This window comes from Orbicella faveolata, unplaced genomic scaffold (genome assembly GCF_042242905.1).
Source record: "Orbicella faveolata isolate gen_17 unplaced genomic scaffold, um_ofav_v1 contig_46, whole genome shotgun sequence".
In the NCBI taxonomy this organism is placed as follows: domain Eukaryota; kingdom Metazoa; phylum Cnidaria; class Anthozoa; order Scleractinia; family Merulinidae; genus Orbicella; species Orbicella faveolata.
Window position 1 is genome coordinate 4894533 of NW_028301576.1, and position 23570 is coordinate 4918102.

Sequence of the window (23570 nt, forward strand, 5' to 3'; positions counted from 1 at the left end):
AAACCACTTTCCAGCGATCGTAACGACCCTTACGAGAATCAGTGTTTTTTATTTGTTGCGTAACTGGACCGCATCCAGCAGGTGTTTCCGGTTTTCAACCATTTCAGTGCCTACGAACGACAGCATCAGAGCAATTGAAATAAATATTGGTAATCCAAAAGGATCCGTGGTTGCGAGGCACAGCGTGGCATCAGAACGAGACCGGGGTGAAGATTTTCACAATTTTTTAAAATATTTTTTTGGTCCACCTCGCTTCGACTCGACGTAATCCGCCGTAGGAGAAAAGATGGCGGTAGCACGGTTTACCACTATACCATGCGGACCTTACAAGGCCCATAAAGTACAAGGAAAGCCATATTTTTGAAATATTTGTTCCTGTGCTAACAACATAGTTTATGTTTGGTTTGAAGATGTTTACGTTAGAACTTTTCTGTACGTTTTTAAGAGCGTTGTTAAAGTTTTCGTGACGAAAAGACCAAATGTATCCTGTTTCTCGTTTAAATACTAAAAAGCGAGCCAGAACTCAGGTTTCGGTTCAATATTTTACTTGTAATTGGGGCGCTACCTCCATCTTAACTTTTAAGGGTAGAAAAATCTCCTCGACTGCTCAAAGAGAATGCAACCGCTATGAGTAAATTTGATTTTAAAGCCATATTTCAGTTTTGAAAGTTCATCATATTTAATATATTACAAGTTCTGTAGGTCAGTTATTCAAAATTACGCAATTTGTCGTGTATTGATAAGAGTGTGCCTGTTTAAGAAACCTTGAAACCTGTCTAAATTTACCCCGTGAAAGGATCTGTTAATTAAACTTGACCGTCGTTCATAATTTGCTTTGCGGTTGGTGATTCGGCAAGTTTGACAGAATATGAGTTATCACGTGTGACTAAGTGCATAACCGCGAGACTTCTATTAGAAAAAAATTTTGGTCGAGCTTTTTTTTATCAACATGAGCTTAAAAAACGTCCTCTGTGGTAAGACTTTTTAAACGGGAAATTTTTAGCAGGTCACTCTAGGGCCAGTTATATCTGTTCGCATCGCATAATTCATAGCCTCACCACTTGGAAACTGTCAATCAGAATGTCCCTTTATAAATTTGAGCAGTTTGCTGTGTTATAAAGGCTTCTAGCTTTATTAAACTACACTTTCAGGCATTTTAATCATAAAAAAATGTTGACGTAAATAGATTGCTATTTAAGAAAATTTTGTGATAATCCTACGGGAAAATATGTACTTTACAAGAATTTCTATTAATTATTTTACAGCTATTGCACTCACATATGCTTTTAAGTCTTTTATTAAAATGCACATTTATTGTTTTGTCATGTTTAAAACATGTTGAGGTAATTTGGTACTCTGGTAAATTCTGCGATATAGTTAAGCAAAATATACTAATATTACATAATTTTCGACTCCTCAGCATTTTGGAGTTCTGTTTTGTTTTTCCATGCTGTTTTATTTCATGCGCAAGATTTTGTCCTTCGATGTTAAAATATAGGGGAGAACCGCTTTCTCTGAACAAAACATTATGCTATTAGTTTGCTTATGTCAGACAGATCAGAATATTAAATGACTGTGGAAATTGCGCCATTTAAGACAGATGCCGATCAAAGTCCGCACGGTAACTTTCTGAATACTATTTAAAACATCTCACCTAAAACATCTCACGGCACGGTATAACTTTCTGAATACCATTTAAAACATCTCACTTTAGTTGATTTCTCTAAGTGGCCACGCGATTAAATTCTCGAGCGTTCTTGAAAAAGTTGATGCATGTCAGACCTAGTAACAATGCTTAATGCGTGTGTTATTGTGTTTTTCAAAAGCATACGGCTAACTTCAAGTTCAATTTTCTCTTGCGGTGTCAAATTGAGAGCTTAAGCCTCGATAAGTTCTTCTTACTTTAAATTGAAAACATTACCATGCTATGAGGTTTTTTTTTTGGTAACTTAATTTTTGCCATTATTGCTCGAATGTTCTGCGAAAATCATCTTAATAATTAGCTTGGCATCCAGCCAATCTACTGTTGCAGGTAGCAACTGACCATGCCATATACCATGCAAACAAACAACCCAATGACTGACACCTTAAGACATATTTATAAGTAATTTAAAAAATTAAATTTATTATCTTCGTGCAGGAGTCGCCACACCATGAAGCACCGTTCATGTCTGCTCATTTTCCTTATTTCTTCTCAAATAACTATAATGTTAGCTACAGAAAGTAGTGCTCTTTATCGAAATCCAACAGGCGACTTTTCTGTTGCCGATTTTAAGCCTAATCCATTCCACTACTTATGGGTGAAGAAAGTAACATCGTCCATGGTGGAAGATCAGTTTGATTGCACTTTCCTTTGTGCTGCTGAACCAAAGTGTTATTCGTTCAACATGGCGGCGCATCCTGACTCGAAAGGTCTTTATCTCTGTGAGTTGTTGGCCACTGATAAGTACAGAGAAACTAAAAAGTTTCATGCTAATGCTACCTTCCATCATTACAGCCTCTCGGTAAGATACATATTATTTATTTTGCCCTCTTTAGTAAGTTCCAGTCTTGAAGCTTCATAATAAATAGCGGGTCTGGATTGAGGGATGTTGCAGTCCCAGAAATCACTTAAATTTTGCACGATTTCTCAGCTATTAATTAAACTTCAGCCCACATCTCAGATGTAAGTCAATTTTGCCGAACTCAAATCTCGGCCACAGGCTAAAATTGAGAGGAGCTCTCAGTTATCAATAAACCTCATCTAGGTACTCTAAATGTAGAGCTTTTTGATAATCTTTTCGTCCTTTTTTTTAACTTCAGTCTCCATGTAAAAGCGATCCTTGCAAGAACGGTGCTGACTGTGTCCCTGAATATGAGTTGAATTCGTATCGCTGTCACTGTAAGCTGGGATTCTGTGGAACAAACTGTGAACTTGGAGGTATAAGCAAACCAGAGCATTTGCAAAACATTAGTAATTGCATTTTATTCAAGAATCAATAATTCAAGATGGTTTTCGGCTATTTCTAGTTTTGTGTAACTACAGTAGGTCCCTTTGCGTAAGTGAACAGGCGGCACCAAGGCTCTGGAACAAACTACCCCTCCAGATCAAACTTTCATCATCAGAGGCAGTTTTTAAGGCTAATCTTAAGACTTATCTTTTTAAGCGTGCATTTGACTTGTAGTTTTTACTTTTTATTTGTAGCCTAATTGTATTACATAGCGTATTTAATTCTTAGGATTTTAACTCTTAGGATTTAGGATTTTGGGTTTTTAAAGGGTTAAGATTTTAATTTTAGGATTTTAAACTTAGGATTTTAATTTTAAAGTATTGTAAAGCGCCATGGACAATTAGTGGAAAATGGCGCTGTATAAATGTATATTTATTTATTTATTTATTTATTTATTTATATAGCGCCATACTCCAGTAATTGCCCGTGGCCCTTTAGAAAACCATAATTCTAAATTAATTTAAAAACTACATGATTCACTACAATTCAGGCTAATAATAACAAATTATAAATCAAAAGAATAGTTTATTTAGTTGTTGCTCAGCCTTTAAGCTGTTTCTAAGCGTTTCAAAATGGCTTCTATCGTAAATTGATATTTTGGATAGAGCAGCCAAAAAAAACCTCACAAACGGACATGCGCAAATTGGTTTCCATCATTTGAGGTTTGATTCTATAATTTTAATTGTTTCGCAGGAAATAAAACCTGTAGTGATATCAAACTCTGCAATCCTAAGGCTCCAAGTGGTTCCTACGTCATCGATCCTGATGGAGAAGGAGGCGTGACAGCTTTCACTGTTGGCTGTGACATGACTGACAAGAACAAAGTTGGCGTGACAGTCATCAGTCACGACAGTGAAAACAGAACGCTAGTAAATGGCTTCGAAGAGCGAGGTAGTTATCTGCGTAATGTCACATACACAGAGGCGGATCAACTTCAACTGGAACGTCTGACAGCTTCATCGGCATCTTGTGAGCAGTTTATCAAGTACGAGTGTCACCACACAATACTCCTTTTTAATGGGAGCATGAATGGCTGGTGGGTGTCACGTGACGGAAGGAAAATGACGTACTGGGGTGGGGTCGATTCAGTTCCATATAAATGCGCATGTGGCTTAAATAACTCGTGTGCAGACGCTAGCTACGGATGCAATTGCGACAAAAATGATCGTGTCTGGAGAGAGGACAGTGGTTTACTCACAAACAAGTCCGAGCTTCCGGTAATGCAGTTAAGGTTTGGAGACACTGGCGAGTCGTTCGAGAAAGGATATCACACGCTTGGAAGGTTGAGGTGTTATGGAGAGATCTAAGATCCACGCGGCGGCTTTGTAACTGGTTTCTGTAGTACTCGCGAACATTGTTTGCTCAGAGTGTACTTGTGACATTGAAAATTGAAAAAATTGTGACATTGTCATCGAGCCATACGCTTAAAGTGGTAATCCGCCCAGGTTTAGAAGTTTAGAATTTGCTCCTTGCATAGAAGTTTATTCAACGAACAAGCAGTAACAGGGCACATCCAATTACTTTAATTATTATACATTGAACTCGCTATCTCTTTTCTGGTTGGTCGAAAGCGTAGAGTGAATTTTCGAAATCAGCGCCTGTGACGTCATCTCAGCTATTAATTAAACTTCAGCTCACATCTCAGATGTAAGTCAATTTTGCCGAACTCCAATCTCGGCCACAGGCTAAAATTGAGAGGAGCTCTCAGTTATCAATAAACCACATCTTGACGTAATCACGTCAAGTTCGCGCGCTTTGTGTTGCTTGGCGTCAGTGAAGAAGCAAAAACATGACTTCCATTTTTTTTCGTTCAATGTATAATAAAACAATTATTAGATTCGGTTTTGTGATATCCAGAATAATCAAGGTCTCTGTAAGGGTTATCAGCCTCATCCTTCGGCTTCGGCTGATAACCCCTATCTCGACCTTAATTATTCTGGATATCACAAAAACCTCATCCAATAATTGTTTATGATAAAGCCGTACCAGTTTTTTGTTTTGTTTTCTTTTATGTTTATTTCTTTCTTTTTCCATTTTGGTACTTTAGTGTGTTATTCAAACTTTCTCAAATTCACGGAAACAACTCGCTGTGCTATATATGTGATATTTTCTTGTAGTTGAGTAGTTGCCCTAAAAATTTCGTTACAGAAGTATACATGTACAACTGCAATTAATACACCTTCATATCAATACTGCGTAAGTTATAACTTTAGGACGTATTATCTGACTAAAGCACTTTTTGGTCTAATTTTTCATTGTAAGATATGGAAAACTAAACGCTTTGGCTCATCAGACATATTTATTTAGACTACCAGTTTAGAAAGGCTTCAGTTATTACTCTGTGTAATTTTAGCCAGATCGTATATGTATGTTTTGGAAGGCGCGGTGGCCTCATGGTTAGTGCGCTCGTCTCCGGATCGAGCGGTCCGGGTTCGAGCCCTGACTGTGTTCTTGGGTAAGACACTTTACTCTCACAGTGCCTCTCTCCATCCATTTGTATAAATGCATGGGTACCGATGATCTTAATGCTGGGGGTAACCCTGGGACGGACTAGCATCCAATCCATCGCTTCATGCATAAGAAACCAGGATAGACTACAGCCTGATGGGCCAATTGGCTCGTGGCAGACTTTACCTTTACCTATACGTATGTTTATTACATTAGTTTCGTCAGTTACCATAAAAGCATGTACAAAAACCTAATTAATTAGTTGTTGAATAGATTGCAGCTTCGGCATCCCTCTTTTCAGATTTATCATACGTATGTTCGTTTTAAAAACATTAATACTGGTAGCCAACCTTAATTTGCTGAGGATTCTGTTCCACAATTTTGGACCCAGATATCCATAGTGAGTGTTCGCATGCCAAGAGTTAAAGAATTAAAATATGGTAATAGAGAGTGAACCAGCTAGCGGCCATACCGCCCTTTTGCGTTCAGGATGGCTTAACACTCGTGTAAGTGACCCATGTTAGAGAAAAAACCGACTGCCAGCAGTCTAGCTCATATCTATATAGAGCTATAAGTACCGACGAAGAAGCGTTTATAATCTTTTGATATTTTGTGTGATGTTGAATAAAGATACTTTGTAAATTCCTCAGGTTTACCAATGCAGCTGACGATTGATTTTAAGAGAGCACATATGAAATGTCTGCATGGATCACGATTAATCTCAATTCATAGTAATAGTGACTCAACTTCTTCAGTGGATTTCTATTAAGATAATTTTACCTGACTTGTGCGTACTGGTTTTTAATTCATTTATTACATATTAATCTTGTAAATAACAGTACAAATAAATGTTGTCTTTTCTCTCGTGATAATGTTTTTACGATTCTTTTTGTCTTACCATGTCAACACGTACTTTCTTAATTTCTAAAGAAAAATGTTAGGCTTGAAACAAGTAGATTGCTAAGTCTGTGATAATAGGGCTTTTCTGGCCTGGGAAAGCATGCGAACAGAGAGGCAAGCGAAGCCAGCCAAACGAAAACTTTTTCTCAGTACCCACCCCCTAGCCCGTTAACTGCTCCAATTCAGTGAGCTGCCGTCCAGTTCTCTCGCGACTCTATCCGCCCGTTCAACGATCGAATAATTAAGAAAAAAAAAAATAGAAAAAAAAAAAGGGTTGTGAACAGTCTAGCCTAATTTTCAAATGATCTAGTAGCTAGACAGGTTTTTTTTTTTGGCAAATTCGTACCGAAATACGAAATTAGGGATAGGCCGTTTTCACTCACATGGCCAGCACACATGCAAATTTATTGGAACAAAAGAAAATGTTTACATAAGCAACAACAACAACAACTAGCTTTATTTGCACATCTATAAATACATACAGTATTGCAAAAGCTTTTGTAAACTAAAACTAAAACTAAAGCAGTAACGATTATCGTGATTATATAATAATGTTATGATATAGCAATCAAGTTACATTGGTTTGATTTGAAAGTAGAATATTGCGCAGTTATATAATAATCAAATGAATGCGCGCTCTGATTGGTCAATCAGCTATGGTTTATTGTGCCAGGAAACTCATGGAAATTTTGCGTGTCTTCTGAATTATTGTATAAAAGCAATAGACCACATGTTTTTATGGTTTATAGGCTGATAAACCACCTGGGATGTTGGAAGAACACTCGCAGAATTCGTAAATCACTCGCCTGCGCCTCGTGATTTACGAATTCTTCTCGTGTTCTTCCAACATCCCGCGTGGTTTATCAGCCTATAAACCATAAAAACTTGTGGTCTATTGCTTAATTAAATCAAAGCAAGATGAAATAAATTTTGCCAGTTGAATATTAATATAATGATTTGAAAAAGTCATAAGTTTGCCAATGGCTTGTAACGAAGATAACAGTTTAAAAGTCGGAATGATATGTTCCAATTTTTTAATAAAATTTCTTTCTTAGAATAGAGTATTTATTGCAATATATAAGAAAGTGAGGTAAGAAAATATATAAGAGAAGAGTTCAACGCCCATAGGATTGGTTTCGTACACCAACATGGCCATCGTTTCATGTTTTTGGAACCAATCTGCCGTGCCGTCATGTGAAAACGCTGTTTATATTGATACTGTATAACTTTGATTAGGAAAAAAAATTAAACACCGTGGTTAGAAATTAAGGAAAATCGAATTGCCTTTTTATCCCAATACTGAATTTTCTATTCAAACACGCAAACACCTTACGTAGGCAGTTAACATTTTTTTTTTGCTATAGCACAGACTATGATGGCCTTGCGTAAAGCACTTTTTGTATCTTTTCACTTCCATTATTTTACGATCTGTAGCGTTTATTAGATCGTAATGTGTTCTTATTAGATATTTATTTTTCAGTCGCCATGTAAAAGCGATCCTTGTAAGAACGGTGCCGATTGTGTTCCTGAATGTGAAGTGAATCCCTATCGCTGCCACTGTAAACTGGGATTCTGTGGGACTCACTGTGAATACCGAGGTATATATGAAGAAATCTTAATTTCTTTCTTTAAATGCACATTTATCGTAACCATAAGAAAAATAAATTAGAAAAGGCTGGCTATGAAGAACTAATCCCGACATCTGTACGTTAGATATAGTTGTTTATTTTTTCAGTGAGAGAATAATTTTGCAGGTGAGGAAGATGAGAAAAACATCGCAAAAGTATCAGAAAAACAGGAAAAATTAAAAACAATATTGAATACTGAACTATTTGCCCATAATGGTTTGGTAACTGATGTGTGGCATTTGCAGACTTCAGGGCTCTCTAGACCGAACTAAGCTTAATTTAACACTTTAGTTCACTGGTTAAAAACAATTTTAAAACAACTGGTGTGTGACAGCTGTTGCACACTGCCGCGCTTCAGACTTCAAGTCTGGTTTCCGGCATAGCTCAAGGATTGGTTTTAATTTTAGAAATAGGGTTAGTCGTAGGGTAATAGTGAAAGGGTTAAGCTTGGTTTTTGGCGTTAAGGTTTGTTTTCGTTAGGTTTTATGGGGTATTTTTTCTGTAACATGATTTGCACGTCTGCAAATGTCAGACCCCGTTAATTATTAACCTCAAATTACAAACTTAGAAACCGCTCACCCTTGTTTCATCATTAAGCCATTACATGTATTAACCAGTTTCTTTATTTTTTGGCACTTTTGTGTTGCAAATTGAAAAATAGGTACCATAAACCATAAATTGTAAATGACTTTTGAATGAATTACAGACGAAGGATCGGAGTTCCCATGACAACCGTTAGATTACTGAGGGCCTAGATGAGAATTGAGAATTAAACAGTATTAATTTGAAACATAAAGATGTAACCGTCAAATTAGAAATGATGCGTTTTGTGCAGATCATCCAGGATGTGAGGTCTGCAAAATTTACTGTTGGCTTGAGAAATCGACGAAAATATATCTCATAATTAAGATTCCATCACCCTTCCTGAACTTCGACGAACAAAACTGTCACTCCAGTGACACTGCCCACACGAGCCTTTAGGCGAGTGTGTATATAACAAAAAAATACAAGTGGCAAGTAGGATATTCCATGGTTTACCATGAGAAAGTGTTGCATAACTATTTTATACCTTGCCTTAAAAATGCAGTGGCCAACACATTCAATGCAGCGCACGACGGCAAGGCAGTAATACCGTCGAGTATACAACGGCTTTCCTGTATTCTGATTGGCTGTATTTTCCATGGCATGGTATAAAATATATTAGAAAGCAGTTCAAAGAAAACATGCGCGGTGATTGGTGAAAAATCGTGCTTCTATTAAACAATTAGATTACGAGCTCGAGATTTCGATCGCGTGATAGTTGACGAGGGCGCAGCCCGAGTCAAATATCGCGCATAGAAATCGAGAGCGAATAATCTAATTGTTTTAATATAAATTTACTAGTCGTTCCTCCTCACAGACACATCGAAAACGAAAAGAGGTGGCCGTCATTTTGTTGACTAGGGCACACTGTTACGCTACTCGCTATCTATCACAGAATAGATAGTGAGTAGCGTAGCCAATCAGAGAACAGCATTCGTGATAGAACGCTAGTAGATTTATAATGGTAATAGGACTGAGTGGAGTCCAATTCGGTCTATAATCATACGAGTGATTAACAAAATCGGACGACCGCGAAGCGGGAGTCCGATTTGTTAATAACGAGTATGATTACAGACCGAATTGGACAACATGATGCCCAGTTACCAATTAATCAAAACTATGACAAAATTCGAGAAACGAACAAACCATCGATTGAGCGCTGAACGATTAAACGTCGTCATGAATGCTGAAAAACACAGCAGTTTACTCAACGAAGTGCACTCCAACAGTGCGCGCAAAATGACGCGTACTGTCCAATTACAAGCATGACGCGTACACTGTCCAATTAATGCTCAAATCGGGCTGCTGATAGCCAATCACGTTCGAGAATTTTGTTATAGTTTTGATTAATACTAAAGATCGATAGAAACACAGAACTAGCACGAGCTGTTGACGTAAAGATGGCGCGAGCAAAGAGAATTCACATTTTGATAATCAAAGTTAGCAAGTTGTTTTCTTGTTTTCCTCGCGGTGTTTTCTAAAGGAAATAGAAAACATGTTCTCCGTGTTTCTATCGAGATTTAGTATAAACCCTCACTAGCGTTCTATTACAAATGCCGTTCTCTGATTGGCTACGTTACTTACTACGTGATGGATAGCGAGTGAGGATGGCTAACGATGGTGAGGATGGAAACGGATTGCGATATGGAGTTTTGAAAAAGCGTCAGGATGTCAATTTTTCAAAGGTTCAAGTCAGTGGCTCTGAAAATCGTTGAAAATTTGCAAAAATGTTTCAGCTGCAGTGTGGACGTTCTTCAAGAAATTGCTTTTACCTATTTAGTTAGAGCTAATTAAGTTCTTACTACATAAATTTATGGACCATTTCGTAAATTTATAACAGTTTTAAGCAAATATATCCTGACAGTGTCACTTTAAACTTGCAAATATGTCTTTAAATCCCATTCATTATGTTTTCTTTTTGAATTTAACAGAAAATAAGAAAACCTGCAGTAATATCAAGAACTGTAATCCCGAGGCAAAAAGTGGTTCCTACGTCATCGACCCAGATGGAGACTTAGGAACCGCACCTTTTACTGTGCACTGTGACATGACGGACAAGAATGAAGTTGGCGTGCCCGTTGTTGGTCACGACAGTGAGACTAGAATGTTAGTAGAGGATATGGAGAGAAAGGAAGCTATGTGCGAGGTGTTCGCTACCTGGGAGTCGGCTTGACAGAACTTCCACAAATGGCTTCCTTTGTAGCGTCCTCTTCTTACTGCGAGCAGTTTATTAAGTTCGAATGCCGTAATACCATTCTATTCTACAATGGAGAGGCGTTTGGTTGGTGGGTGTCACGCGATTTTGTCGCCATGAATTACTGGGGAGGAGCCATGTCTGCTGATCCATACAAGTGCACATGCGGGTTGAGATCGAACAACACATGCGCAGACACTGGTTATGGTTGCAACTGCTACAAAAATGACAGCCAATGGCGAGAGGACAGCGGTTTGCTCACTGAAAAGGCCTACCTTCCCGTGGTTCAGTTGAAGTTTGATGATACTGATGCCCCGGATGAGCAAGGCTATCACACTCTTGGAAAGTTCAAATGTTATGGAATCGCTTGGTCTACAAGCTAGTAAGCTTAAAAGCTTAAAGCTAGCTACTCACAAGTAATAGGAAGCCATGTTTCCAGCATAGTTAACCATGTTTACAGGTTTATTGAAGCTTATAGGCAACTTGTTATTGTTAATGTAAAGACAACTTTTTGGATTTTTTGAGCAGCTTTTTTTAAAACTTGGGGCATCTTGGGGACAGCCCTATTTGCGATCACGCATGCAATGCTAGTGTAGTCAAGTAGATGTCAATCAACTTTCCTTTACGGTCTAGCGACCTATGGTCGCTGATATTTCATTTTTGCTTGGTGCGTTGTTGTTATCGCTCATGTTGTTTTTTGTAATTATTTGTCATATTTCTAGCGGAGATATATCCCTAGTGAGAATAGGCAATCATTAAAGTTTATATCGACAGTGCGTAGCATGATGTAAGTTTCTAAAAGGTAAGTTCTCCTTACTTCTGAAGTGCGCTCAAGAAGGCTCGTTCAAAATTTTTCAAAGTTGTGCCGCAAAATCACTGGAAAATTATTATTCATTAACAATTTGTTTAACAATACAGCGGTTGACAAGTGTAGTAAAACCAAAATCAGAGCAAGCCGTTCACAAGGAACGCAGAAAATGCTTTGAACCAATAGTCAAAACTCGAATAAAAATACATTTGACGCGAAGCGCGGGAAAACGTCGGCGTGTAAGTCAAAATGGTTTTAATTTTCACTTCTGATTGGATGACAAAGTGCTGTGGGCTTCTTAAACCAATCGCGCAGCGCTCTAATCCAAAACCAAAGAAAATTCGAATTAATTACTTTCGACACTCAGAGAAAAACTACTGCAAGAAAATTATTGTCGAGTCGGAAAATTATTATCCTGCATGATTGCTACATATCTTCCAAATTTTAAATCTTGCGGATCAGGACCTTAAAATATTTGACGGATAACACGGAGTTTAAGTTACTGAAGGTGGCGACGCCGCGGACAATGTCCATTAAAAAATGATTTTATTTATTTTACCTACGAATCTCGCGGTCCTCTATATCAAAATTTATAAATTAGCCGTCGTCGTTCGCGTTTTCCATACAACACAGAATTTGGCCATTTCACGTTGTTTTTCAGAGGACGGCAAAGAAATGTACCAAGAATTATAACGCACGTGCACAGCCATTGTTCTACTCATTAAACCTTTTGCTTAGCGACGTTCCCGTTTCTGTTGCCGTCGTGGTTTCTTAGTCTCCCTTACATTTCATCTCAGGCTACGGCTTACACGGATATTTGTCCATGGACATTTTAAATTCTGTTCCTTGAAGCTTCTTTGCTCTCAGAAAACTGCTTTCTTCTCGGGATAGTGTAGACTGTAATCTTTCGCCACTTTTTGCCTACCCCACAGTTATTCTTTTCAATTTGATGAGCTGCGTAAAATAAATTGCCACGAATAAATATCTGCATTTGTTTAATATATATCAAAAAATATAGTAAAATAAAAGATCCGTTTTGTTTTAGCCCCCAAAGCAGTCTTGTTTTGGAAAGCATAATATATTAATAAAAAGAATTGGGTACAATGCTATGTCACAATTTATTTTCCTCTTTTTCATGGCTGCGGTTTGGAAGTGTAACAAATCTGGTAAGATTGTGATTCTAGCAGTCGTCATAGCGCCTCAGTTGTTTGCGCCCTTTCCTTTACTTTGTTTTTTTTTCTTGTGTGTGTGTTTTTCTCTGTTGGTATCAAGCTTTACTGCCGTGAGACTTTGCAGGAGCTGTCACCACCTTGTTTTTAACAAGGTGATCAACAGTTGCTGCTTTAAGTGTTTTTAAAGCTTGTTCTACCATGTACAATAATTTATCCCTGTGATAAAATTAAATTCTACATCTAAAAAAAGCAATACTGGAAGCAATGAATAGTCTATCCACAGACCATCAATTCTCTTTGACCACATGGTGCAAGAAAGCCAGGGTTGGGGGTTCGGGGAAGAGAAATCATGTTGTAATTCTAAAACCGTTTTCTGCTAACTAAAAATCAATGAGCTATAAGCAGAATAGTTGCAATACAGTACAAAATCTTCTATTCTGCTTATTTCCAACCCTGCTATCAAAGCATGCGCATGAGCTTGGGTTACCTGAGACAACAAAAGCTTGGCATTAAGCTACCTGTGTGCTTAGTCTGATTATATTCATTTCACTGACAAAACATGGTTTGCGTCAACAACTTAAAAATGACAAGTGCATTTATTAAAAGAAAAACATCAACAACATGTTTTGCTGTTCAAGACAATTAAATAAATATATATTACTACATGATAAATTATTGCAATGAGCTCAGCGCTGCATTTTCTTCTTCAAGTTCCTGCAAAATACATATATAAATAAATGAATAAATAGGACAATGATTTATATTTTATTTTTTAATGCTTCTCCTATCAATTATCAAGTGGTCATGACAAGTCCATCTCTCGAGAAATTGAAGTGAACTGTACTCAACTCACAAGTGATGGAAAATTTTCTTTAACAAGTTAGAATAACTACTACCAGCACATTACCTTCAGATCTGTTCTCCTTTAGAAATGTTACCAACAAAGGTCATTGCCTATATTTCCTGAACAGGGGAGGTACATTTCAAAAGCTTAATCCTCACCACCTCTCTGGTTAAAGCCTTGCAGTGGGAGGGGATGGAAATTTTCCAAAGGAACACTTTAAAAAAGGAAGTTTTGTGTTTGACTGTTCTCTATAAGACAAATAACTAGTAAATTTCAACATAGTTTTATTTCTCTCCCTCAAGGTAAAGGGGTAAAGTTTGCTTGCGAGTCAAGCACATCAGGCCAGAGCTTATCTCAGTTTCTGTAGCATGAAGTGACTAGGAATATTTGAATGGTGATGCTAGTTCATCGCAGGGCTACCCCCAGCGTTAAATTCACCACTACCCATTTATACACCTGGGGTGGACAGAGAAACTGTGAGAGCAAAGTGTCTTGCCCAAGAACGCAACGCAATGTCCATGGTCAGGACTCAAACCCAGACCGCTCGATCCAGAGTGAAGGGCACTTAAACCATGAGGTCACTGTGCCTCCCTCTTCCTCAAGAGCTAGTGCTAAAAGATTTCATAGGATGTCACTGGGCATACATGTACCTTAAGTCTCTTCCGCAATTTCAACACTTCTATTTCTTGCTTAACTGTGGCAATCTAACAACCAAAAAAATAACATCAACATCATAACATCATCTGATCCTTTACAAGAAAAATTGCAGTCAGATACAAGCCAGAATGAGGTACATTGTTTAATTGTGGATGTCTCTGTTAAATTTTAAACAATTCTCGGTACTGTAAGTAACATAATGCTAGGACACCAGAAGTGTAATTAAAGCAACAGTGGTAATAACAGGGAAAGATTTGGAGGGGGGGGGGGGGGGGAGGGGTGAATGTGAATTGGGTAGCTGTAGCCACCCACCTCCCTTTTAGGTGTCCATTTGCAACCTACATGTAGAAGCAAAACATGCAGACAAAATTTCCTTTCAAAACATGAAGGATACAAACAGTTTAAACAATGCTGAAATTACAAGACCATAAAAACCAACTACATTTTATACACAATGACGACAGCTTAGTTCCATTAATAATTTATTGTTTATTAAATTGTGCATGTATGTACCTTTGACTTGATACTGTCAATTTCTTTTTCCAGTTCTCTTTCCTTCAAAAATGACAAAAAAATATACGTCATTATTATGTTATGGACATTATGGCTGTGTCCTGCAAGAAATAGCGTTCTTTACGTAATACATCCTTTATTGACCTAGCTTGTTCGGTTAAGATGGCTGGCTATTGGCCTCATTCTTTTTTTGCATGTTTGTGGTCCTTGGTCCATAAACATGTAAAAAGGAAATGAAAATTTGTTTGAAAATTCAGGAAGTTAGAGAAATCGGGAATTCAATTATAGTATTCCCCTGAGGGGAGGGAAATGACTTTTGTTTTGGGTTATCTCCAGGTCAAAAAAATCGAGGGTTCAAGAAATCTGGATTTGCACTGTGCATAGTTTAATTGGTTGCATGCTATGTTGTGTGATGGTATGTTTTGCATGGGACATTTCTGGTTGAAATCAGAAAAAAAGCTAACAAGTAACATTTCCTTGTTTGTATTAAATAATGCACTTTTCATTAAAATATAATGCGATGAGTAAAATATGAACAAATCAGGAAAAATCAAAGATTAACAGTACCTTCAAGATGACTCTTTCATCTTCTATGGTTGTGGGTAGAAACCTCTAAGAAAACGATTTAAAAAATTTACTAAGTTAGCGAATTATCCACCATCAGCATGAAATTTTTGTACCATGTACACAAAATGATGACATGTGCATGAACATGCATTTGACTTCAAGGGGGTAACAGCAAAATACAAGACTGTATTTATTTAGCAAACTGAGTATTTGTAAGTTGTGAAATTCTGCCAGTCAGCAGGCGAAGTGGTTTTAAACATTGGAACCCAAAAGTCGACAATTCTATTTCTCTCTTCTAAAGATATACATGTACAAATCCTTGTTACTACAAAACAATCTAGAACATGAATAGAAAAACAAACAAACAAACATGCAGATGTTTCTGATATTGCCGATGCCATATCAGCAACCTAAACTACTGCAACTGAACATGTGTGCTAAGAATAGACAGGGGTGTAAATTTCCTCCTGGCCTTAAAGATGCTTTCCAGTCTGTGCAGTCTCAGCACCCCAATGTTTATATAAACATCAAAGTCTCACTAGATGGAATGCAAATCGATGTTATTTGTTACAAACCACATACATTATCTTTGAGGTATTTCAAATCCTTTTTCCAACAGCTTCATTGATTTTTACAGCTGCAAAGTTGTTTCATCAATTGATATGAGAAAGATTGAAGCATAAAGCTTCAACCGCTTCACATCCACATTGGCGGTTGTTTTGAAACTCTGAATTTATTTCATGTAAGTACTTGCAAAATGTTCACATTTTGTGATGTCTTACATGAAACAAAACAAAAAAACGCAAACAAACTCTCGAGAGTGCGCAGTACAGACTGGAAATCATCTTTAAGGGAGAGGGGGTGGAGTACTGTATGATCTTAAAGCACACTTGACATGTTCAGGTAATAAATGAAAATGCTGATGGCACCTTACTTTCTCAAAATCCTTTAATCGCTCTTCCTTTTCTTTGATGCTTTTCAGCAAAGCATGTTTCTCTTTTGGCCACTCTTCTTGCATTTTTAATGACAAATTAATATCTGCAAGTAAATAGACTATATTAGTCTGCTGGGACCAGGGTTTTTTTTTTCCGCTCACCACAATTGCGGCTTCGCCGTTCACTGACAGCGGCTTTGCCTTGAAAACAAAAAATAATTAACCTCTGGCACCCAGAATATTTCTTGTTTTAAACATGCTGATATCACAAGCAACATAAGTAGTGTACATCCTCAATTGCTTGAGCTTTCATGATATATAATAACTGAGAAAATTACAAGCATGCCTTCTTTACATTGCACTTTGCACTACAGTGCAAATCAAAAATTAGCTATGAAGTTGCCTGCTCTCAGTCAATCAAAATGAAGTAATTTTCTCAGTTGTTTAATAACAATTAGTTAATATATATTTCACAGGTGTAATAATTATATATAGTATGCCTGCTAGAGACACTCCTCACACTGAGGTGTTCGAGGCTTTCATTTAAGAGTACTGAGAAGCCACACAAACACTCAGCCTGACAGACACAATTGCAAACCCAAAATAAGGATCAAGATGCTTTATACTTGCAACCATGGATAGTAGAAGACCTCTTTACTATCCATGTTGCAACTGCGCTTCTTAGTGTTTGTGTATTTACAAAGTACTGAATCTAATGAAAGTCACACGAAAAAAAAGTGCTCTTCCTAACTTCGATATACTTCTGAGACAAACATACGAAAGTATACTTACCATTGTCATTCTATATCGACCCTTAGTAAGAACCCAATGTTAGTTTTCTCGTCAAAATATAACCTTACATTTAGACCTAAGATACAATCCTGCAGTTCGGTGTCAGGTCGGTGACAATGCGGTTGGTTACCGCTGGTACACCTTATTGCGGGCATTTATATTTTGGTATTAATTTTTGTAACTTTTTGTAAATTTTATTTTATTGGTTTTTTTTTTTCTTTCATCGTGACTGTAGAGAAACTAAATTTACAGTTGTTGGCTAAACAAAGTCAGTAACGTGTTACGCCGTCCTTACACACAAGGACGAACATGCCGTCGACTGCACGTGGCTATCCCTCAGAATCCCCGAGAATCCCCGAGAGAGGGAGGAGTGGTATGGTTGTAGGTCTCCTCCCAGTCCCCAACCACAACATTCTCGATATCTGTCAGACACGGCTGTTGGATCTCGTGGTGTGCGTTTGTTTTTGCGATATGGGGCGTGAAGACATATTATAAACACGAGGGAATCTATACAGAAACTGCGCACTTACTGGGTATTTCAGTAAATCTGAAGTCATTGACGACTTTACCAGCAATTTCTGCCCATTAGTTGGTGTGGTTTTAAAATTAAGAGAACAAACATGGCGGACAGCGACATTTCTGACGAAATTTCCAGCGCCTTTCAGCTGGCCGACCCAGCGGACAAGGAACGATTTTTCGCTCGGCTGAGGAAATTAAACGTCAACAATCCAAGCGAACTGGACTCTTTTCTTGACGACTACAAGTATCGAAAGCTCATTGTAACGGGTTTCAATCGAGATCTTGTCATAGTTGGCCGTAATGAGTCAACTGTGTTTGAAGATTTCACTTTACAAGTGTGGAAGAAATACTACATCGAGGAGGATGTCGTGCAGATCGGTATTTTGCAAGGGAGCTTGTCCTTCCCAGTAGAAGTAAGTTCTCCTTTACATTATAAGCAAATAATTTTTCTATTGAGTTGAGAAGAAAAGTAAGCTTATATCAATTGCATGCAGTATTAGATCGACTAACAAACTAAATTTAAACCTCAAAGCTTTGTGGTGGATTCCACTTATCAGGCTAAAAATGAATGCTTGCACAGTGCCTTATAAGGCAAATAAGACTTAAATGTACGTCAACGAGTATGGTTTGAAAATAAATTAAGCTTTACCTTGTTTAGAACTTCCTGAAAAACGCCGTACATGTACATGTTCATGTATGAAGTAAACTCTTTAAGCTTACAAATTTCCCTGAAATCCATTTCTACATTCGTATGCATGAGTTATCAACAGTTCCATTTAAATAAGACGTCATAAGACTTTGTAAGACACACCCTTGTGCATGCCCATACTCTCTTACTACATAGTTTTAAGGTCCGTACATTTACATTGTAGATCTATTTCCTTTTCTGTTGTTCTACATGTATGTACAAACACAGCAAAACTTATTACTCTCATTCTTAATATTCAGATATGTTTGATTGGTAACCATCATTTGATTTTGAGTGGTACTATCATATTTAATTGTTATTAACCGCGCGGCCATGGGCCGAGCGCGGTTCATGTTCTACCGTTGGTTTATTATTTTTTTTTATTTTTTTTTTGTTGGAGACCAGACGCAGATCTCCACTCGGCCAACTTTGAATTACGCAGTCTGTAGTGTTTACTCGCCAAACCTTGTTTCTTCAGGGTCAACAGAAATCTCAGATTACAAAATCACGCCGAACCTACACGTTGCAAAAAAAATCGCTTCAAAACCCTGACATCGAAGCGATATATCACTTTAGCGTTAATAGCTACCACACATCGGCAGAAGGTAAATCTATTCCTTAACAATCCAGCTTTATCGTGCTAAAATTTCAGCGAAATCGAACAAAACCAGAATTAATTAGAATTTTTTTTGTGACCTCACTCCCCAGACTTGACCTAACGAAGGGAGCAACGGTCGCCCATAGCAACCGAAAAACACGAACATAACAAAACCGACGTTTCGGCCAAAAAACTCCAGAATTATCGCCTGAGAGCTTAAACTTGAATGGGAACATCTTTTTCAAACTTTTTTCAACTCATTTAGACGAAAGAATGGCCTCGGCAGGCTACAAAAAAGACCAAGAGAAAAACAGAACAAGACAGGAGAACAAGCCGATAATATTTCATCGCATGGCTTTCGGCACGAAAACGAAAATACAGCTTACTTCTGGATAAATTCAGCCTTAGAAGCCAGCAACTGGCCCCAAATTACTTTCTGTATCCTTACAAATGTCCTGATTTCCATCTCCGAAAGATTTTGTCCCAATTTTGAGTAAATAAACATTTCGTCGACGGTGACCGCCATTACGTTGGCTTGCATACTAAATTAGCTAACTTGACAAAATTCTCCCGTGGGGGGGATATGACGAAAAGAGCTGAAAGATGGCCTATAATTGGCTAATGATGAGATCATCCCACTGTTCAAATTTGGTGAGAATCAAAAGTAACGCCAATTTTCTGTCACGTTTTCAATCTGTGGTCACTGGAGTGACCAAAATCGATGCATCGGTTGGGATAGAGTTTTATTATTAAATTATATGACTTGTGTGACTACTTTACTAGCCCTTTACTCGTGGAAAACAACAATTAAATTTAATCATGACTTTTAAGAAAGAAAGCTGTTGTTAATAGTGTTATTATCGTGTCATTTATATCGTTCATGCCCATACATATCCCGAAGAAAGTTCTACAAAGATTAAGACCATTAGGTCATCGGAGATTTGTCAATGGCTACCACTGATGGTGCAATAATACAGTTTGTGTTGATCAAGTGATGTGACGTCTACAGTAAGAAAAGAATCATCAATGACTACTTTGGAATGTGCACTCCGTTCCGACGGTAGTGCTAAGAAAAGAGTTAAATTTTAAAAGCGCGGTTATAAGATCTAACAGATCTTCTTGTTGCAGACTAGTTTAGCTTGCGAGCAGGCTCTTCACATGGCAAGAGAGAAGGAGAGGACAGGGGTGCTTTCTCTCTCCACAAAACGCTTGCTGGCAGGCTAGGACTTACCTTGACAGTAGTCAGGGGAAAGAATCTGTTTCTTTAAGAAAATCCAAGATTGGAATCTTAAATCCGAAAGAGTCCGAAAACGGATTTTGCATTTCTTTACTAAACAGATCAATCCAAAATCTCTCGGATCATGGTGCGTCAAATGAATGGAAGAATCCACTCCCAGACTAATAAACAACTTGATATGAGAATTCCTTTAGTCTACTTCTAACTGCAGTGATTGCAAATTTTGGAAAAATTATTTTTATCAACAGAAATGAATCATGTTTAACAGCATGGGCATGTTTAAATAGCACTCAGATTATCACTGACTCGACAGTGTTTAGGCTGTCTGCCTGGAAGAATATACATGTCTTCCTTGCCTTCAAATTCCCTAACCTTGGTTACTACCGTCGGTAGGTATACAAGTATTTGACACCTGAATTTTACATGTATACATTTTACTTGGTCATCAGGTACCAGCCATAATATAAATATGTTATAAGCTAGGGAGAGACCAGTCAGGCTGCTAGTTTTATCTAGCACTCTGTTTATTTCAGTATTTGGTATTCCCATATGATTTTTTGCAGTGTTCTGAAAATGATTGCTTTTCTCTCTTCAGGGCGTGTTTGTCGGGAAGTCTTCAGGGCGTGTTTATGTTTGTCAGGAGTGTGATGATTATCAGGAGCAGTGCATCGTGTGTATTGCATACAGTTTGGAGCATTTTCTGGTGCGTGGGCCACAGAAGCTGTTACAATACAATAAGCCACAGTGCCTGTTTGAGAACTGTTATGGTTGCTTTGATCCTCTTATTAAAGACAGAGTTCTAAGCTCAATTGGATTGTAACTGTCACAGAGACACAGAGGATGGTAAAATAAATTATTTAGGATGTCATATAGGATGGTATTTTAAAGTCTATTTGTTGGCTTAGTTGTTTTTACTGTGCAGTTACATGTAAGTAACGAGATGGCATAAAATGATACTGTAAAATCCCACTCTAAAGATCCCCCCCCCCCTCCCCCCGGATATAAGCACCCTCAGATATAAGCTCATCTATTTGCTAACAAAGATATTATTCCGGATATAAGCCCTCCCCACCTCCCCTGGATATCAGCCCCCCCCCCCCTCCCAGATATAAGCCCATCTAATCTATAAGTGTGTTCCTTTTGTCTTTTGTGCTTCTTTACAAACATCAAAATTTTTATTCAAAAGTTGTAGTCATAAACAAGTGGCTGTGGAGTTTAGAACAGTAATTGTAACGATACCAAAGAAAGAAACCAATCTTCATGCATATATAACAGCTCCAAATGCATATATAATAGCTCCAAACGTAATGGTATGTCAGCTTTAATTAGTTTCTCAGATGCGTTCTATCTCATTGTTCTGAAACATTTTTTTTACTCCGCTTATAAGCTCCCCCAGATACAAACCACCCCGTTTGTAAGCCCACCTAAAACCCCTTATGAAGTTATATAAGCCCAGGGCTTTTAAGTGGGATTTCACGGCATGCTTGATGTTTGAAGAGGTGAACGAATCTTCTTTGAACCCAAATCACTCCAACTGGGAATGACTACACGACTTTTCTTGACAACCTCATGTGTCATTGGTGGACTAGGAATGGTCATGTTTTGTCAATAAGTTTTGAACAGTAAACTACATGACTGTTATTTTAACAATAATGAGCTCAAATTCAAGGTTTCATTATTATGGTGGTTGGATATCAAGAACATCAAACTCTGCCAAGTCAACTATCATATTTACAAAAGCACAGCTTCTCATCTAGAGGAAGTAGAAATACTCAGCCTAGTTGCTTATTTTTAATGCTACAGAAACCGCAGGGCTTGAAAAAAAGTGCCGTCTGGTTGTCCAGGACAAGTAAATTTTCCTGCCGGGCAAGTAACTTTCATTTTCACTTGCCCAAAGGGCAAAGGCCCAGAAAAGATGTCTGCCCAGACTTGCCCAGGGCATGCAAAATTTGAGAGCTGCTTGTCCCAAGGGCAAGCTGGAATTCAAGTTTCTTCGAGCCCTGAACCACTATAAGCTCTGGCAGTATAGAACACTTGGCTTGACATTCCATTAACTGACTGACCATAAAAGACTACCACAATGATAACTCATGTTGCTTTCAAATTTGAGTAGAAACAGTGTCATAAGTTCATTACTCTTTTTTAACAGCACGTATTTTTCTGACCAGAGATGACTTCATTCATAAAATTAATTAATATTCCACACCCACACTCTAGTCTATCAGTAGCCTCTTTCCTTGACAATAGGGTGTTTTCAATCACGTGACCAGCAGCCGTGAAAATTAATTGGAACAAAAGAAAATGTTTACATAAGAAAAGAGTTCAACTTCCTCAGGATTGGTTTGGTAAACCAACATGGCCACCATTTCATTGTTTTGGAGCACCAATATGGCTGCCATGACGTCATGTGAAAAGATGAGCTATATTTTGACTTGTCACACACCCTGTGTGCATGACAAGCCAAAAGGATGCCTGCATAGGGGGTACCTGTAGTCAACCACTTACAAACTTACCAAGTCTTCTTGTGTTGGTCTGGCTGCATTTAATTTTCCTCCTTGGTTGAAGACACATTAGTCTGAAGAAAACTTGTAGCCTTTGAACAGGAACAGTTGCTAAAGATTCATGTATTTTGACAATATTTGTTGTGTTTGTAATGTATTTATTTCTTAAGTTTCTTTTTGAAGCTTGAAGCATTACTGTACATTTGAGTTACAGTGTTCGAATATTAATTATGTACATGTAGGGTTTTACCTAAATGTACAACAGATGTTTTACAAAAATTATGCATTGTGATATTTGCTTTTACAAGCAATAGGTAATTAGCTTATCCTATGTAATATTATCGTAAGATTAGCCATTGACAGATGTTAAAATTACTGGATGGATGTAGAATATTATCAATATCTCTGATGATATTACATGTATAGCAGAAAAAAAGTACATTGTAAAGTGTATCAATTCATTAGGGCTAAAATTTTGGTCACTTATTATTAGGTAATTAGTAAACAAAGATGTTCTTATTATTTTTGAGGTTCTTAAACCAGTTTATTTGAGTAGTAAATTGCCACAATAGGTTTTCAGGCAATGCAACATAAGAGTGTTGAGTTGTGTTACCTGAGAAAAACAAGTTTTTAAAAATTGTCTGCTCGGTAGTGATGCACAGGGTGCAAATTTGCCAACATCCAGGTGACAGTTGATTGAAATAATTACGTAGCAGTAAATGAATTATGCCAATAATAATTAAAAGTAATAGCAATAAATCATGGAAAGAAGATGCATGGTCTCATTTGGTTGTGCAAGTTAGGGATGAAACCTAGCCAAGCCAGCTATCATATTTAACAAAACGAAGCAAAAGTGGCTTAACTGTGTACCCCAGTCACCTAGGCTGATTTATTGAACATAGAGTTTTGACAGAACTGAGTGTGTTCAAGAGATGTCATAATCTCTTGGTGTATTTTATGGTTTTACAGTACGTTACACCAGCATCGGTGTTGTAGCA

At 37.7% G+C, this 23570-nt stretch overlaps 2 protein-coding genes, 1 long non-coding RNA gene and 1 pseudogene across 4 annotated transcripts; 3 read left to right on the forward strand and 1 right to left on the reverse strand.

Annotated features, from left to right (window-relative positions):
• The first annotated feature begins 82 nt into the window (after window positions 1-82).
• Window positions 83-6310, forward strand: LOC110050982 (neurexin-4-like). Its single transcript, XM_020756954.2, has 3 exons — window positions 83-2504; window positions 2803-2920; window positions 3684-6310. The coding sequence occupies exons 1-3, from the start codon at window positions 2154-2156 to the stop codon at window positions 4295-4297; spliced, it is 1083 nt and encodes a 360-aa protein (XP_020612613.1). The 5' UTR covers window positions 83-2153; the 3' UTR covers window positions 4298-6310.
• A 1403-nt stretch (window positions 6311-7713) lies between these two features.
• LOC110051038 (neurexin-4-like) lies at window positions 7714-11125 on the forward strand (annotated as a pseudogene).
• A 2174-nt stretch (window positions 11126-13299) lies between these two features.
• Window positions 13300-18307, reverse strand: LOC149098070 (uncharacterized). 2 transcript variants are annotated; one of them, XR_016203564.1, is made up of 6 exons: window positions 18198-18307; window positions 16238-16341; window positions 15304-15348; window positions 14737-14778; window positions 14217-14270; window positions 13300-13436 (listed from the first exon to the last, which is right to left on the reverse strand). It is a non-coding gene; the product is annotated as an uncharacterized LOC149098070 (long non-coding RNA). The 2 variants fall into 2 exon arrangements; XR_016203563.1 differs by lacking the exon at window positions 18198-18307 and adding an exon at window positions 17030-17178.
• On the forward strand, window positions 17440-23345 carry LOC110051041 (uncharacterized). The gene is made up of 2 exons (XM_020757013.2): window positions 17440-17961; window positions 20667-23345. Exons 1-2 carry the CDS (start codon window positions 17650-17652, stop codon window positions 20889-20891), a joined length of 537 nt encoding a protein of 178 aa, XP_020612672.1. The 5' UTR covers window positions 17440-17649; the 3' UTR covers window positions 20892-23345.
• The last annotated feature ends 225 nt before the right edge of the window (window positions 23346-23570 follow it).

Excerpts from the sequence above, each read along its gene's own strand:
- LOC110050982 (XM_020756954.2), top strand. The coding sequence starts at position 2,154 with ATGAAGCACCGTTCATGTCTGCTCATTTTCCTTATTTCTTCTCAAATA. Across the intron at positions 2,505-2,802 it reads TCCATCATTACAGCCTCTCG|TCTCCATGTAAAAGCGATCC; the intron begins GTAAGATACATA and ends TTTTAACTTCAG. Across the intron at positions 2,921-3,683 it reads AACAAACTGTGAACTTGGAG|GAAATAAAACCTGTAGTGAT; the intron begins GTATAAGCAAAC and ends ATTGTTTCGCAG.
- LOC110051041 (XM_020757013.2), top strand. The coding sequence starts at position 17,650 with ATGGCGGACAGCGACATTTCTGACGAAATTTCCAGCGCCTTTCAGCTG. Across the intron at positions 17,962-20,666 it reads GCTTGTCCTTCCCAGTAGAA|GGCGTGTTTGTCGGGAAGTC; the intron begins GTAAGTTCTCCT and ends TTCTCTCTTCAG.